This window comes from Bubalus kerabau, chromosome 13 (assembly GCF_029407905.1).
Source record: "Bubalus kerabau isolate K-KA32 ecotype Philippines breed swamp buffalo chromosome 13, PCC_UOA_SB_1v2, whole genome shotgun sequence".
NCBI classification, from domain to species: domain Eukaryota; kingdom Metazoa; phylum Chordata; class Mammalia; order Artiodactyla; family Bovidae; genus Bubalus; species Bubalus kerabau.
In genome coordinates this window covers 74,830,755-74,848,275 of record NC_073636.1, presented here as the reverse complement: position 1 = coordinate 74,848,275, position 17,521 = coordinate 74,830,755, and the positions used below count along the sequence as shown (strand labels likewise).

The following is a 17,521-nucleotide window of genomic DNA, read 5'->3' as shown; positions in this document are numbered from 1 at the left end:
TAACTACTGTTCTTAGACTAGTTCTCAGACTTGGCCCCTGCAGACAGAAGGCATGGTTAGGAGGGAGATTTCGCAATAAACAGGACTGACCCAGCTCCTCCCCTGACTCACTCCCTTCCTCATCCTCTGATCCCACCCCTCAACCAGGATATTAAAAGCTCAGTCTGTCCATCCCCAGCATCCTCAGGAGCCATCCTGCAAGGCCACCACCAAGATGAACCGGCTCTGCCTCTCCGCAGCCCTTCTCTTCCTCCTGGTTATCCTGGTGGACAGCACCCCGGTGTATGAACACCATACCCAGGACCAAGGTAGGTCCAGGCTCACCTCTCCTGTACAGACTGGAGGGAAATGATGGAAGTTCATGGAAGGGCTGGGGGCCAGTTTTGACCACACTGCTACCAGTCTTCTCTGAATTTCTCCTGTCACTTTGGGCAGGATGTTGTTTGTTCAGTTTTGGCAGCATTGGTCTTCCTGACTATGCCAGGATATTCCCTAGTTACCAGGGCTACTCTCTGGTTGTGATGTGTGGTCTTCTCATTGGGGTAGCTTCTCCTGTTGCAGAGCAGGGACTCTAGGCATCTGGTTTCAGTAGTTGCAGATCATCTGCTTAGTTAGCCCAAGGCATGTGGATCTTCCCAACCAGGGATAGAGCCCATGTCCCCGCATTAGCATGTGGATTCTTATCTTACAGACCACCAGGGAAGTCTTACGTTGGAAACTTTTAACTCAGCTGACATCATGACACTCATGAGGATATCTTTAAAATTTCATATTAAATATATATCTATCTAACTCTACCATATCAGGGCCCATTTCTGAGATTCTATTCCTGGTCCCTGCCTTGTCCATGAACCTTGCTGTAGTGTAGTAACAAAAAGCTGCATATTTGATTCTTGCTTTGGTTAATAGCTCAGGCCTCCTAAAACTTGGAATTTACTGACTATATAGGTTATAAGATGAGTCACAAGAGGAGACTCAAGGTACCTTAGGATGGGGCTGGTCTCCAAAAAACTTCAAACATCCATTTCACGGTTCCAATTTTCACCATGTCTCATTCCAGCACCTCTGTGGAGAGGGGAGGGACCTGAGAATGAGATCAATCACCTGTGGCTGATGATCCAACCAACATGTTTGTTTAGTGAACCCTAGGAAGAAATACATAAAACTGGGCTCAGAGAACTTGTGTGTTTTTGAATACAGGCAGCTGATGTGAGGGTGCTATGCTCACTAGGGCACAGAGGCTGGGCACAGCTCCTCCCCCATTGCATACACATCTCTTCCTTTTTACTGCCTTGAGTTACATTTTGTATAGTTATCTGGGAAGTGTAAGCAAGTGTTTTTCCTAAGTTCAGCCACTGATTCTATTGAGCTGTTGATTTTGAAGGTGGGGTCATGGACATCCCAATTTTCACCATTTGATCACAAGCATGAGTGACTCGGAACCTCAGGGCTGGCAGCTGAGTTGAGGACGGTCTTGGGTCCTCAACCTGCAGTCTGCACTAACTCACAGATTTCAAATCAGAAGTAAATTGACTTGCTAGACACCCAATGGGTGTTTGGGGACTCGGTTGCTCTTAAAGTACCACATATTTGTTGTCACAGTGAAACCCAGACTCACTCTCCTCTGTGATTTGGGGCTCACGTGATGCTCCAAAGGGGGGATTCATGAAAGTAGGACCCTGCACCCAGAAACTGTTCTCAGTTATCTGTATTTTCAGAGTTCCTGGCAGAATCAGGTAGTGTATCAAATGGGTTGTAATGTGACAGTGTCCTGTCCTGACCCAGATAGCTACATGTCCTAGGGCAAGTCATCAGCTATTTTCTCATTGGAACAGGGGATACATGTTACATAGGTTTTTGAACAGAAACCCATCATGAATATTAATAGTTGAATAATATTTCATGGTGAATTTTGTGCATTTTTCACCCAGATGTGTTCATGTGAAAACGATTTCTCTACCTACTTGCTCTGGGTGGAAAGTATATGTGTCAAATAGCAATCATTCCTCTATTATGAATATAACCAGAAAAACCTGGAATGAGTGAGCAGATCCGCTGCAGAGAAAACAAGAAACACACAGAGCACAGCATGGGTTTGCCCCTGGGACCAAGGCTGATACAATATTAGAAAAGTCTCCAGGCCCTTTCCTTTGTCCTCTTTTGACTATTATTTTATTATCCATATTGTCCCCTCCTTGTCCACTGTTGACTATTACTTTATTATGCATATTTGAACCTTGTCATGGTGCATGAGCCCAGCCTCCTGAAACTCCTGGAATCTGCTGTCTTTCATAGGTCTGGAGACAAGCCATAGAAGGGGACCTGAGAAGCGTTCAATAATAGATGTGATTTCACATGTCATCGATGGTGTGGTTAAAGGTCTGAACTTTTTCCACCTCTGGGGAGAGGAGAGGGCACTGGGATTGAGAACAATCACCACTGGCCAACAATTCAATCAGTATGCCTGTTTAGTGAAACCTCAATGGAAATCCACAAATATGGGCAATCAGGGAGCTTTTGGGGTGGTATCACATGACAGTGATGTGAGGGTCCAGTGTTTTCTAGGACATGAAGGCTCCTCACAACTCCACTTCTACTTTGCCCTGCATGTCTCACTCATTTTTGCTGCAGTTAGATTTATTCTTAATAATAATGTGAGATCCATATGTGAGTGGTCTTCCTGAGTTTGGTCGTCAGATTTATTGAGTTATTGAACATGGAGTGCTGTAATGTTACTTCCAAGTTTTAGCTACTTTGTCAAATCACAACTACTTCACTGTCATCTGAATTGAGGAGAGTTTTGAGCCCTCAACATGCAGAATCTATACTAACTGCCTGGATTTTGTATCGGAATAAAATTGACTTGCAGACACTCAGTGGGTGTTTGGGGAATTGGATGTTGACACCACGTATTTGGTGTCAGGGAAACCCAAACTCACACTCTATGTGCTTTGGGATCTCAAGTGAGTCCTGGGGACAGGGGAGTAATGCAAGTGGGACACTGCAACCAGAAGCTCTCAGCAGTTATCAGTACTTTCAGAGTTCCTGGCAGAATAGGATAGTATATCAAATGGGTTGTGACATGACCATATCTTGTCCTGACCTGCCACAAACATGCTGTGTGTCCTGGGGCACGTTGTCTAGAACTTCCTCATCTGAACCGCAGATACCTGCTACATGGATTCTTTGAACATATTACTGATCATAAATATAAAGAGTTTATTCACATTCATGGCCAATTTTAGTTATTTTCCTGTGAATATGTTCATTTGAAATAATTTCTCTACCTACTTGCTTGGGGCCAGAAAGAATAAGTATGTGCCAAGTAATGATTATTTCTCTCTTATAAAAATTAATCAGAACAATCTGGGAAAAATGATCAGAGTATCCAGGCCTTTTCCCTTGTCCATGTTTGACTATCATTTTATTATCCATATTTGATCCTTTTTCTGGTTCATGGTCCAAGAGTCCTGAAAATTTTGGAATTTTTGTCTTTTATAGGTACCAAGATATTTCATGGACTAAAAGGATTGGCTGACATAATCAGTAATGGAATTCAAGGTTTGCAACTCCTTCACCTGTAGGGAGAAGGGAGGGCACTGGGGTTGAGATCAGTCATCACTGCCCAAAGATTCAATCAATACCCCTGTTGAAGGAAACCTCAATCAAAGTTAAAAAATAAAACTCCATAAATTCTGGCATTCAGAGAGCTTATGGGTGGGGACCAATGGTGGTGATGTGAGGGTGCTGTCCTCTGGGGCATGAACGCTCCCCACACCTGCACTCTTTCTTTGCCCTCCATGGCTCTTCCATTGCACTGTTTCTGAGTTTTCTCTTGTATATTATTCTGAGGACAGTAAGTATAGGTTTTCCTGAGTTCAGTCACCAGTTCGATGTGATATTGAGCATTGAGGTGGGGCCATGGAAACTCCCCCTTTTAGTTACTTGGTCAGAAGTATGAGTGACTTGAACCACATGGCTGGCATCTGATGTCAGGATACTCTTGATACCTCAACCTGTGGCATTGGCAATGACTCCACAGATATGGTCTCAGAAGTCAATTGACAGTGGGGCACCCACTGGGTATTGGAAATTGGATGGGGTTGGTGCAGAAACCATATCTTTGCAGTCAGGAAAAACCCCAGACTCACCCTGCCTTGTGATTTGAGGGCTCACATGAGGCTTGGGGAGCTGAGTAGTGAGAGTAGGACACTGCATCTAGAAACTCTTATCAGTTGCCTATATTTTCAAGACCCTAGCAGAATCTATAGTGTATCAGTGGGTTGTGATATGGCAGTGTCTTGTCCTGATCCCACCACCCACACACTTGTGTCACAGGGCAAGTCATCTGTAGTTTCCTCATCTGAATAGGGGAAATTTCTTACATGATGTCTTTGAACTGATGATGAGTCATGAATATAAACAGTTTCTTCCGACTTCATAACCAGATTTGTCCATTTTCCACCATGATGTGTTAATCTGAAAATACTTTCTCTACCTACTTGTTTTGGACAATTAAATCTATTTCTTTATCAAATAACGATTATTTCTCTATTATGAAAACTAACTGAAAGATGTGGAGCCACTGAGGAGAGCAACTGCAGGGAAAGCAAGAAACACAGCCCTTGTGTGGTAGGCTGTGGGACCAAGCCTGAGACAATTTTACTAAAGTCTCCAGGCTCCTTCCCTTGTCCTTTTTGACGGTCATTTTCTTGTCCATATTTGATCCTTTCCCTGTTTCATGGACCAGGCCTCCTGAAACTCTTGAAATTTACTCTCTTTCATAGGTCAGGTGATGATTTCCGGAAAGCAACTCGAGAACCAAACAGTTGAGGAGTTCCTAACACAAACACTCAAACATGGTAAGAAAGGTTTTGTATTTTCTGCACTTCTGGGGAGAGGGAAGGTCACTGAGGTTGAGATCAATCACCCATGGCCAATGATTCAATCAATAAACCTGTTTCTTGAAACTTCATTTCAGTCAGTTAGTTCAGTCACTCAGTCCTGACTGTTTGTGACCCCACAGACTGCAGCATGCCAGGCCTTCCTGTCCATCACCATCTACTGGAAATTACTTTTTCACTCTCCTCTTTCACTTTCATCAAGAGGCTCTTTCATTCCTCTTTGCTTTGAAACCTCAAACCTGCATAAATATTAGGATTCAGAGAGTTTTTGGGTGGTGAATACAAATACATGACATGAGAATGCTGTGCTCACTAAGGCAGTTAGGCTCTGCCAATCTGCAGTCTCCTTTGTCCTACACACTTCCTCCATTTCACTGTTTGTGAATTTTCATGTCTATTAATCTGAGAACAGTCAGTAAGGGTTTTCCTTATTTTGGTCATCAGTTTCATTCAGTTATTGAACATGGAAATGTGGTCATGGAATCTCCAAATTTATCCATTTGGTTACAAGCGTAAGTAACTTTGGACCACATGGTTGGTACTAAAGTGAGGACAGTTGTGATCCCTCAATGGGCGGTAAATGTACTAACGGCACGGATTTCATACCAGATATTAAGTGACTGGTGGACACCCACAGGTTGTTTGGGGACTTGGTTGATGTTAGTCTAGATACCACATATTTGGTGTCAAGGGAAACCCAAACTCACTCTCTGCTCTGATTTGGGAGCTTAGGTGAGGTTTGCAGACAGGGAAGTATGAAATTAGGACACTACATCCAGAAACTCTTACAAGTAAATGGTATTTTTAGAATTCCTGGTAGAATCAGGTATTGTATCAGACGGGCTATGACGTGATAGTATCTTGTTCTGACTCTTCCACCCCGATCCTCTGTGTTCTGGGGCCAGTCATCTGCAATTTCCTCAACTGAATACCAGAAAAATATATACTCATTCTTTAACAGATTATCAGTCATGAATATCTATAACTATTCATATTTTATGACCAGTTTTGTCCATTTTCCACCAGTGTGTTCATCTGAAGAACATGATCCTTGACCTCCTTTGGTCAAGAAAAAATATTAATATGTCAAGTAATGATGATTCCTCTATTATTAAAATAAGCAGCAAGACATAGGACCACTGAGCAGGGAAACTGCAGGAACACAAGAAACATAGTCTTTGTCTCATGGGATCTAGGTTAAGACAATATGAGTAAAGTCTCCAGGCCCTTTCACTTGTCCTCTTTTGACTATTATTTTATTATTCATATATTTGATCCATATTTGATCCTTTTCCTGCTTCATTGCCCAGGCCTCCTGAAACTCTTGGAATTTCTTTTCTTTGTTAAGTCACGAGACTACTCAGGGAAAGCAACCTAGGAAGTCTTCAGGTCTGGGCTGGTCCTCCAAAACACTCAAACACCCATTTAGAGGTTGGAAATTTCACCACTTTCTTGCCAGAACCTCTGCAGAGGAGGGAAAACTCTGAGATTGAGATTAGTCAGCAATGGCCACTAACTGACAATATGGCTATTTATTGAAAATCTCCACAAAAATCCATAACTATTTGGTTTAAGAGACGTTTTCAGGTCAGTGATAACCCATACAATTTTACTATCCTGGAAGGAGACTGAATGTTAGAGGGAGATTGACCATTATGTAGATGTGCCCCATCTTCAAGGTAATTTCTTACTAAAAGGAAATCAATTATATCCATTCTATTTTATGGCTGTGCCCTTGTGGAAAGAATGACAATGGGAGTTATTATGTTGCTGCAGTGCATTGTTCTTGAGGTGGACCAAAAGCCGTGAAAAAATACGGCAATATAGCTTGCCTTGTAGTAGGGAGACAAACAATAGCAAAGAGGAGAAATCCTATGGTAGGTTATAAAGTTTTTAGAAAGTAGAGAGTGGTGCGTAGAAAGGATGCTGTGCTTTTTCTCCACAGTTTCAGAGAAACCTTTTGTGATAAGGAGGCATTGAGTAGAGGCTGCAGAAGTAATGTGTCTGGTCTGTTTGAGCAGCAGCTGGGACCCAGCTGGCTGGAGCTGAGTGGGTGGAGGGAAGGGGAGTGGAAGGGGATGAGGCAGAGATGTCATGGGGGCAGGTTGTGAGGAGCCTTTGTGGGCCTTTATAAGAATCAGAGTTTGATTCTCAGAGAAAAGGGGAGTCACTGAAGAAGTGGTCTTGGGAACAATGGGATAGGGCTCAATAATAACAGGATTTCTGAGGCTGCAGTGCACAGAGTATCCTCTAGGGGGGAAAGAGCAGAGACAGAGGCCCAGGGCCAGTGAGAAGGCTGCTGCAGTGGTCCACATGGAGGGTCATCTATGTTTTTCCCTGGGTGGATCCCAAGTCTCTCTAATAACATGAATGTCTTGCTCTGTTGAGGTTTCTATGGAGGCTTAATTACCTAGTAATGAGGCATTAAATCTTTAGCCATGGCAGAGTGTCCAACAGACAACCCCATATCTTCCCCAAGTTTGAGGGAAGGCAAAGGGATGGTGGATAGAAGACCACAGTGGAGGGTGGGAATGAAAGTGCCCACCTCCCTGTAGACAGTCCTTTCCTGTGCAATAAGACCCATTCTGGTTTATGAGGGTCTTTCCAAAATCACAGACTTCACATACCAAAAGACACTTTTATTGTTCTCATCACATTAGAAACACCAAGATGTTTAGGAACTCAGTGTCAGAAAAAGGATCAAAGAAAAAAAAAGTATACCTATATTTCTTCTTAAAATCACAATTTCAACTTACTAATAGTTCAATATTCAATTCATACAGTCCTCCTGAGGGATCAGAAGTAAACACACTGGTATGTTTTCTTCATGTCCTATTCCATTGTAGCATGATTCCTTCACATTTTTCCCCCCATAGGGGAACGTTTTTACCATATACAGAATGCAGAGAACGTTATAAAACCCAGGTCCAGACCCAGTAACTATTGACATATAGGGAATGATTTTCACCTGTGGCCTCTTTTTGTTGCCATAGAGTTGTGTATTTCTTTTTTTGAGGATTTATTTGGTGCTTTTGGTGTTAGTTGCAGGCCACAGGCTCAGTAGTTGTGGCCTGCTGACTTAGATGTTCCTCAGGATGTGAGACTTTAGTTCTCTTACAAAGGGATTGAAGCCTGGACACCTGCACTGGAAGGCGGACTCCTAACCAGTGGCCCACCCGGGAAGGCCCCTAGAAGTTTTTGAGGCTAAGCAAAGGCATTGTACCAATTTTTGTTAAAATACTTCATGTTGAGATATAGAAATTTACATGATTAATATATCATGTCACCCTTAGCATCATCCCTAATTATGTCACAGAAAGGTTTTCAAATGGTCTTTTCCATCTGACCATCCTCCACAAGCCTAGCATTCTCTATCCCAAAGAAACTGGCATGATAGAGAGTTGTCCTTGTATGAGCTGTGATGACTGTCCTCATAACTGAGCCATTGCCCCTCCTTTCCCAGCAGCTTCTAAGCCTGAATTCTGCATGGAGCCTAAATTAAAGGGTCCCTGCAAGGACCAGATGACCCGCTACTTCTACAATTCCAAGACCGGGTACTGCGAGCCATTTGTATATGGCGGCTGTGAAGGGAACAAGAATAACTTCCAGACGTTATCGGACTGCATAGTGACCTGCTGTCCAGTGACTGTGACCATGTGGTAAGACAGGGGGCAGGGCACAGGGGAGGAGAAGGACTGGGGAACGAGGTGGAGCTCAGGGGACCACACACCAGTCACCTGCACAGTGTCTTCCTCCTTAATGCTTCCCAGGAGAAGAGGTGGCAGAGTCCTGTGAAACCACACACTGAGCAAGTTCTCCAGGGGTCAGCTTGGCAGAAGGTCAAACCGAGATGCCTTTTATGACAATCTAAGCCTAATCACATGCTCCTCCATCTTAGATCGGAATACTGAATCAACCACCCTCCAGGGAAGGTCTGCAGTGTTCCTGAGCGCCCACCTTGGCATGGAAATCACACTTCCTTCTTGTTGGCCATTTGGGTCATGAAGACTATGGTTTCATACTTTTTGTAAAATCTAGCCTCTGTCAAAATGATGGGTGTCCACGTCTGGGCATACAATGATGGCACTCAACAAGTTCCTTTCTTTTTGCAGAGGACATGTGAAGAGTGGTTCCCAGAAAATGTGATGCCCGAGGAGGACCCCTGAAGGGCTGGGCCATGGCTGCTTCTGAAATTGTTCAGTCTCTCGCAATCCTCCTCTCCCCTAGCCTCCACAGCAGAACCTATTTACTTCCTGTACTCTATTGGTCAACATGTCTAATTCTGTCTCATCCAGCTGGCTCTCAGCACCATGAGAATGTTTTCCCTTTATTCCTAGCACTTCGCTCAGTTCCTGGCACCAAGTAGACAGTTCCTAATTATTTGAGGAAGAAATAAAGGAATGTAGGAGCACATTCCTCAAGACCAGAGTAACTATAGAGCCTGCAGTTGGATGTAGGATTTTTGTCTTAACCCATATCCTCACTGCATCTTCAGCTTCATCCCCCTCCCTAACATCACTGCTCTCTTTGTGGGTGTTCAAGGTGGAATTTCTTGCATCCAGTTCTCAGAATCAGTAATGAGAGAAGGGTTTGTGATGAAGAAGCTTCTTGACCCAACAATGATGTTTCAATTTTCCTTTCCATAGCTTCAAATACTGTGGCTTATATTTCAATAATAATGCATTTTTAATAAATAATTCAATAATGCATTTCAATAAATGCATATTCTAAATTAAACTGACTGGAGTGGAGTCTGTTCTTGAAACTATAAACCTTACCCATAAGGTCCATGGGAATACTGATCTTTCTCACTATTCTGCAGACAGTGGGCACCTCCCATTTCACTGTCCAGAGGCTGTGCCCTACCAGGTATAGGAAGCAAACCCATTACAGCATCATTGACCTCTTAATAGCCACCCCAAGCCACACCTAAAGCCGGGAGACAGACATCACCACATGAGCTTTCATTCCTTTCTTCTAAATTCAGTTAAATTTGGGGGAACGTTGTCCTCCTGGACTCTCAGAAGGAGAATCGGCACAAGCCTCAGTTGTCCACTTTTCTAAGGAATCTGATTCCCTGAAGTCACAGGTGGGAGGGAGTTCTTACTTCAGTTAAAGAAGGTCAATTACCATTTCGTATCCCAGGCTTTGTGTAAGCATTTTGCCTGCATTATTCTATTATTCATGCTAAGAATCCTTCAAGGATAGTGGCAGCATAGAGATGGCACTTATCCACTGTATTCATTTTCCAATGTGGCAGATCCCCACTCTCCCAAGTAAAGGACTTTGATGATATTTTCTTGGTCTGCTTCTGGAATATTTAGGATGGAGTCCCCTGGAAAACAGAGAGTATCTGTTTCAATTCAGATCAGTGAAGTTTGACTTGGGGACCTCAGCAAGTAGAGTATTTAAATGAACAAGAACACACAGGGTGCTGGTGATGTTACTCCCTTCCTTGAATACTTTGGCAAATTCTCCACATCTCTGAGCTTTGCTTTCTTTAGTTGTAAAATAAGGCCCCAGATCACAGAGTTAGCAAAAGAAAGAACTGGGACTCCAACTGTGTCCTCTGTTCTAAGAACCACTGGTGCAGAGTCCACAGTTGTGGTGGGGTAGTGTTGCAAGTGATCTTCCAAGGTCCCTGAGATCCACTCCAGCACCTGAGATCCACTCAGGGAGGCAGCTCTCCTGTTGGTGAAACCAGGTGAGGGGCAGTGGGTGGTCAGCTCTGGAGATGCTGTTTGTTTCTTCCTCCCTTTTGCCCATTCCCCTTACTTTTTTTCTACCCAGAATATCAGGGTTTGTGCCCCAGATGGAGATGCTCTTCCCCAAGCTCAACATCTGCCTGGGCCAGTGCCAGGTAAAGACCTGGTGTCTTTCCAGTAGAGATGCTGCCACAGGGGTTGTTGATAGCTTACCTGTGTCATACCTGTCTTCTGAAGTAGGTGGCATTAATGTAAGAGGGGGGCATTGACACTCAAATATGATGACACCTGCATGAGTCTGTAAAGGAGGACCTGACACACTACTGTTTACTTACTTGTGTTTTGATCTGCTCTCATCCACTCACTGGAGCAGGCAATGGCAACCCACTCCAGTACTCTTGCCTGGAAAATCCCATGGACGGAGGGGCCTGGTAGGCTGCAGTCTGTGGCGTCACTAGGAGTCGGACATGATTGAGCGACTTCACTTTATTTTTTCAATTTCATGCATTGGAGAAGGAAATGGCAACCCACACCAGTGTTCTTGCCTGGAGCATCCCAGGGATGGGGAGCCTGGTGGGCTGCCGTCTATGTGGTGGCACAGAGTTGGACACGACTGAAGCTACTTAGCAGCAGCAGCAGCAGCATCCACTCACTGACCATCCAATGCCATGCGCTGCTCTAGGTGCTGGGATGCTCTTTGTGTGACCATATTGGACAAAATTCCACCGAGAGAATCACATTCTGTTTTCACGGGAGCACAAACAGAGTCAAGTTTGAGATTCGGGGTACTTGGCATTTGGCCCCACCAGACAGAAACAAGGCAGAGGAGCCTGACTGGCTATAGTCCATGGGAATCTTAGAGTCAGACCAGACTGAGTGACTCAGCAGACATGCACATACAGGCAGAAACAGGACCATGGAAGCTGGGGAGATTACATGTTGTACATGACTGACCCCAAATCCTCCGTCTCCTCACTCCCCTCCTTCTCATCTGTTCTTACCCATCTGCTGGGACATAAACCAATCTGTCAGCACCCATTTTCAATAGACACCCTTCTGCAAGGTCAGAAACACGAGCAGGCTCTGCTTCTCTGCAGCCCTGCTCGTTCTCCTGGCCACCATGCTGGGCAGAATCCCTGAGGTGAAACAAGCAACAAGGCCCAGAGTAAGTCCCGGCTCACCTCTCCTCTATAGACCAGAGGGAAAGGAGGTGAGTGCATGGAAGTGGTGGGAAGAGGGCCATGGTGGATGCTGCCAGCCCTCTCTGGGTCCTTTTGGGAAGTGAGCATTTGAACTCCAGGGACATTCTTGACTCTCAAAAAGCATCATTATGTGTTCTGCTTTTAATAAAAATATCTCACCTCGTTTTACAGAATCATGAACTTTATCTCTGAGATTGTCTATGTCTAGTCTCTACTCTGTCCCTAAACCCCACTTTAGAATAGTAAAAAGATCCATACTTGATCCTTGCCCCATTTCATGCCCTGGGGTTCCTAAAACTCTTGGATTTTATTGTCTTTCTGTAAGAAATGAGATCAGTGGAGGATGAGGTCTTAGTGTTTGTGTGTGCCTGGATCCAGAACATGGCATCAGATGTTTAGAGGGTTAAGTGATCAGTCCTCAGTCCCTCTGGGGAGAGAAGTGAGTACTGATACTGAGTTCCATTAACAATGGCCAAAGATTCCATCAAATTTCCTCCATCCAACCCTCAATTAAAACCCATCAACACTAGATACAGAGAGCTTCAAGGGAGGTGATAACATCAAGGGTTTGTCAGGCAGGCATGTCCTGAGATGGCATGGAGACTCAGCATTTCCTACTCCCTCTTTGCCTTATCTTCTCCTCCATTTTGCTGTCCCTGAGTTTTATCATTTGTAATGACTGGGGAAAGTATGTAAAGGGCTTATCTGAATTCAGTGAGTGGTTCAGATAATTTGTTTAACATGGGAGGTGAATCAAGGAACCTCTAAATTTATACCCAGTTTGTTACATGTGTAGGTGACCACAGGGCTTGTGATCAACTCTTGAAGGGTGGTCAGGCCTCAGGTATGGAGCCCTAACCCTGTGGGGTCTGGATCACTTCTGAGGACTTAGCATCAGATGTGAATTTACTCCTGGATACCCAGTGGTTGTGGGGGAACTGGTTGCTGTTGGCAGAGACCCCACATGTTTGGTGTCTAGGACAAACTCAGATTCTCTCTTTTATATCATTTGGGTCTGGGGTGAGCCTCAGGGACTTGGGAGTACAGTATGTTGAGGAGAGCACTTAAGGGCATGCAGATCATGATCTCTTTATTGCCAAATTCAGATTTAAATTGAAGAAAGTAGGGAAAACCACTGGACCATTCAGGTATGACCTAAATCATATCCCTAACGATTATACAGTGGAAGTGACAAATAGATGTAAGGCACTAGATCTGATAGACAGAGTGCCTGATGAACTATGGACGGATGTTCATGACATTGTACAGGAGACAGTGAGCAAGACCATCCTCAAGAAAAAGAAATGCAAAAAAGGAAAATGGGTGTCTGAGGAGGCCTTACAAATAGCTGTGAAAAGAAGAGAAGCCAAAAGCAAAGGAGAAAAGGAAAGATACACCCATATGAATGCAGAGTTCCAGTGAATAGCAAGGAGAGATAAGAAAGCCTTCCTGGGTGATCATTGCAAAGAAATAGAGGAAAACAATAGAATGGGAAAGACTAGAGATCTCTTCAAGAAAATCAGAGATTCCAAGGGAACATTTCATGCAATGATGGGCTCAATAAAGAACAGAAATGGTAGGGACCTAACAGAAGCAGAAGATAGTAAGAGCAGGTTCAAAAATACACAGAAGAACTGTACAAAAAAGATTATCATGACCCAGATAATCATGATAGTGTGATCACTCACCTAGAGCAAGACATCCTGGAATGTGAAGTCAAGTGGGCCTTAGGAAGCATCACTATGAACACAGCTGATCGAGGTGATGGAATTCCAGTTGAGCTATTTCAAACATTAAAAAATGATGCTATGAAAGTGCTGCACTCAATATGCCAGAAAATTTGGAAAACTCAGCAGTGGCCACAGGACTGGAAAAGTTCAGTTTCCATTCCAATCCCTGAGAAAGACAATGCCAAAGAATGCTCAAACTACTGCACAGTTGCACTCATCTCACATGCTAGTAAGGTAATGCTCAAAATTCTCCAGGCCAGGCTTCAACAATACACGAACTGTGAACTTCCAGATGTTCAAGCTTGTTTTAGAAAAGGCAGAGAAACCACAGACCATATTGTCAAGATCTGCTGCATCATCAAAAAAGCAAGGGCACTCCAGAAAAATATCTATTTCTGCTTTATTGACTATGCCAAAGCCTTTGAGTGTGTGACTCACAATAAACTGTGGAAAATTCTGAAAGTGATGGTAATTCTAGACCACCTGACCTGCTCTTAAGAAATCTGTATCAGGTCAGGATAAAACAGTTAGAACTGGACATGGAACAGACTGGTTCCAAATAGGAAAAGAGTATGTCAAGGCTGTATATTGTCATCCTGCTTATTTAACTTACCTGCAGTATTCATCATGAGAAACCCTGGGCTGGATAAAGCACAAGCTGGAATAAAGATTGCTGGGAGAAATATCAATAACCTCAGATATAGAAATGACATCACCCTTATGGCAGAAAGTGAAGAAGAACTAAAGAGCCTCTTGATGAAAGTGAAAGAGGAGAGTGAAAAAGTTGACTTAAAGCTAAACACTCAGAAAACTAAGATCATGACATCCTGTCCCATCACTTGATGGCAAATAGATAGAGAAACAGTGGAAGACTTTATTTTTTGGCTAGGGCTCCAAAATCACTGCAGATGGTTACTGCAGCCATGAAATAAAAAGACACTTACTCCTTGGAAGAAAAGTTATGACAAAACTAGACAGCATATTAAAAAGCAGAGGCATTACTTTGTCAACAAACTCAGTTTCATCAAGGATATTGTTTTTCCACTAGTCATGTATGGATGTGACAGTTGGACCATAAAGAAAGCTGAGCACTGAGGAATTGATGCTTTTGAAGTGTGGTGTTGGAGAAGACTCTTGAGAGTCCCTTGGACTGAAAGGTGATCCAACCTGTCCATCCTTAAGGAAATCAGTCCTGAATATTCATCAGAAGTACTGATGTTGAAGCTGAAACTCCAAATCTTAGGCCACCTGATGCAAAGAGCTGACTCATTTGAAAAGACCCTGATGCTGGGAAAGATTGAAGATAGGAGGAGAAGGGGACGATAGAGACTGAGATAATTGGATGGCATCACTGACTCAATGGACATGAGATTGAGTACATTCCAGGAGTTGGTGATAGACAAGGAAGCCTGGCATGGTGCAGTGCACGGGGTTGCAAAAAGTCAGACAGAACTGAGAGATTGAAATGAACTGAACTGAACTGAGGGCACTGAAAACCCCTCACCGGGGGGAAGGTCATAAGATGTCAAGGGATAGGACAGGGAGACCACTTTCTCCCCCACAAATTTATCAAAAGTTCATTTGAATTCTGAGCAACTTCCACAAAACAACTTCCGAATGCTGGCAGAGGACACCAGGCACCCAGAAAGGCAGCCCACTCTCTTCAAAAGGGGGTAGGACAAAATATACAAGACAAAAAGAGAGACAAATGAGTTAGGGTTGGAGACCTGTCTCAGGGAGCGAGTCATGAAGGAGGAGAAGTTTCCAAACACCAGGAAATTCTCTCACTAGCCAGTCTGTGGGGGAGTTTTGGAATCTCAGAGGGCAACATAACCGGGAGGGGAAAAAAAAAAAAAACCCACAGAATACATGTCCACCACCACTAGTGGGGGCTGAACAGGGAGTCTCTGGTTGCATGCTTCGGGTAAGGACTGGGCTTGAATGCCCTGGGACAATCTTAGGGAGCTAACGTGAGATACCAACCCAAACTCTGGGATAGCCAAAGAGAGAGAGAAAGAGAAAGAGAGAGAGAGAGAGAAAGAGAGAGAGAGAAGTTTCCCACAAAAAGCTCTAACCTAAGGTGCCGCCTTGCTGCTCACAGAACAAATGATTGATCAAATAGGAAAGGAGAGCTTGCCAGGTGCAGACTGTCCCATGACCCTACTGGAGGTAGAGAGGCAGGCGGGTGATAGCCAGAAAGCAAGGGGCAATCTTGGCCCCAGAGACAGCATCCTTCACCAAACTGTGAGCAGGCTCGCAGTTGCTAACCAAGTCTTCCTGGGACCCTGGACCAGTTGACATCTGCCAGGAGGGTTGCAGCCAGATATCAACTACCCAGAGGAGACACATGGCACACCTGAGACAGCACTCTTGTGGCATACCCGGGAAACCAAGAGGCAGGGACCAGGGAGGTGATTAAGACGCACAACCCACCTGGGACAGTGTGCTCACCAAGCACTGGTGGCCTGAGCTCCCTGGGCCTGGGAAGGGCACAAAACGCAAGCCCAACCGAGTCTGTGCCTTTGTGGAGTACCTGAGAATCTGAACCTGAGCAGCTTAGACCTGGGAGGTGCACGAAACCCAGGGCCCACTTTGGACAGCTCCCATGCAGAACAACATGGAGCCTGAGCAGTGTAGACTGGGAAAGCACATGTGCTGTTAGCTGGGGCAAACCCAGTGTGGTCCACACACTGTGAGCACTCCCCATACACACCAGTGATATGTTTGCAGTGTTCTTCCCTCCCCACAGCACAACTGAACAAGTGAGCCTAAATAAGTGACTACCTTGGCCCCCTCGTGTCAGGGCAGAAATTAGACACTGAAGAGACTTGCCAACAGAGGAAGCCAAAATAAACAAAGAAGAGGCAACTGCTCTGGAAGTCTTGATTGCAGACTGTTCACAGGTGCAACAGATTAAAACCCTGTAGTTAGCACTAAGTATTGGAAGGGGTGTATAGACCTTGAACAGAAGTATAAGCTGGAACAGGGAACTATCTGAAACTGAACTGACCCCACACTGCCCTCTACAGCTCCAGAGAAATTTGTAGATATATTTATTCTATTATCATTTTTAAAACTTTTTTAACAGCATATTGCTCTTTTTTGTTAGCTTGCTGTCATGGAAACCTCCTTTCAGAATCCATTCGTCATGGGATTATAATCAAAACATTTATTATTTTTTTTGAATGTTTATAAAATTATTTATTATTATACTTGTTAAGAGATTTATTTCTGTTTTGCTTCATTTCTTTTATTTTGCCTTTTTCCTGTTTTTAAAAAAATATTTTTAATATAAATTTATTTATTTTAATTGGAGGCTAATTTCTTTACAATATTGTATTGGTTTGGCCATACATCAACATGAATCCACCACGGGTGTACTTGTGTTCCCCATCCTGAACCCCCCTCCCACATCCTTCCCCATACCATCCCTCTGGGTCATCCCAGTGCACCAGCCATGAGCATCCTGTACCATGCATCGAACCTGGACTGGCGATTCATTTCACATATGATATTATACCTGTTTCAATGCCATGCTCCCAAATCATCCCACCCTCGCCCTCTCCCACAGAGTCCTAAAGACTGTTCTATACATCTGTCTCTTTTGCTGTCTCACATACAGGGTTATCGTTACCATCTTTCTAAATTCCATATATGTGTTAGTATACTGTATTGGTGTTTTTCTTTCTGGCTTACTTCACTCTGTATAAGAGGCTCCAGTTTCACCCACCTCATTAGAACTGATTCAAATGTATTCTTCTTAATGGCTGAGTAATGCTCCATTGTGTATATGTACCACAGCTTTCTTATCCATTCGTCTGCTGATGGACATCGAGGTTGCTTCCATGTCCTGGCTATTATAAACATTGCTGTGATGAACACTGGGGTACATGTGTCTCTTTCAATTCTGGTTTCCTCAGTGTGTGTGCCCAGCCATGGGATTGCTGGGTCATAAGGCAGTTCTATTTCCAGTTTTAAGG

At 44.0% G+C, this 17,521-nt stretch overlaps 1 protein-coding gene across 1 annotated transcript; it reads left to right on the top strand.

The window, feature by feature from the left end:
- The first annotated feature begins 212 nt into the window (after window positions 1-212).
- LOC129626004 (trophoblast Kunitz domain protein 1-like) lies at window positions 213-9,268 on the top strand. Its single transcript, XM_055545118.1, has 6 exons — window positions 213-308; window positions 2,296-2,379; window positions 3,502-3,561; window positions 4,788-4,862; window positions 8,371-8,563; window positions 9,017-9,268. Coding segments are annotated over exons 1-6 (507 nt in total). The 5' UTR covers window positions 213-214; the 3' UTR covers window positions 9,018-9,268.
- Window positions 9,269-17,521: the final 8,253 nt, after the last annotated feature.

What these genes read in the sequence shown, in the direction of transcription:
- LOC129626004 (XM_055545118.1), top strand. Translation starts at nt 215, where the DNA reads ATGAACCGGCTCTGCCTCTCCGCAGCCCTTCTCTTCCTCCTGGTTATC. An exon ending in CATCGATGGTGTGGTTAAAG is followed by an intron (nt 2,380 to 3,501) that starts GTCTGAACTTTT and finishes TGTCTTTTATAG; the next exon opens with GTACCAAGATATTTCATGGA. An exon ending in AACACAAACACTCAAACATG is followed by an intron (nt 4,863 to 8,370) that starts GTAAGAAAGGTT and finishes CTTTCCCAGCAG; the next exon opens with CTTCTAAGCCTGAATTCTGC.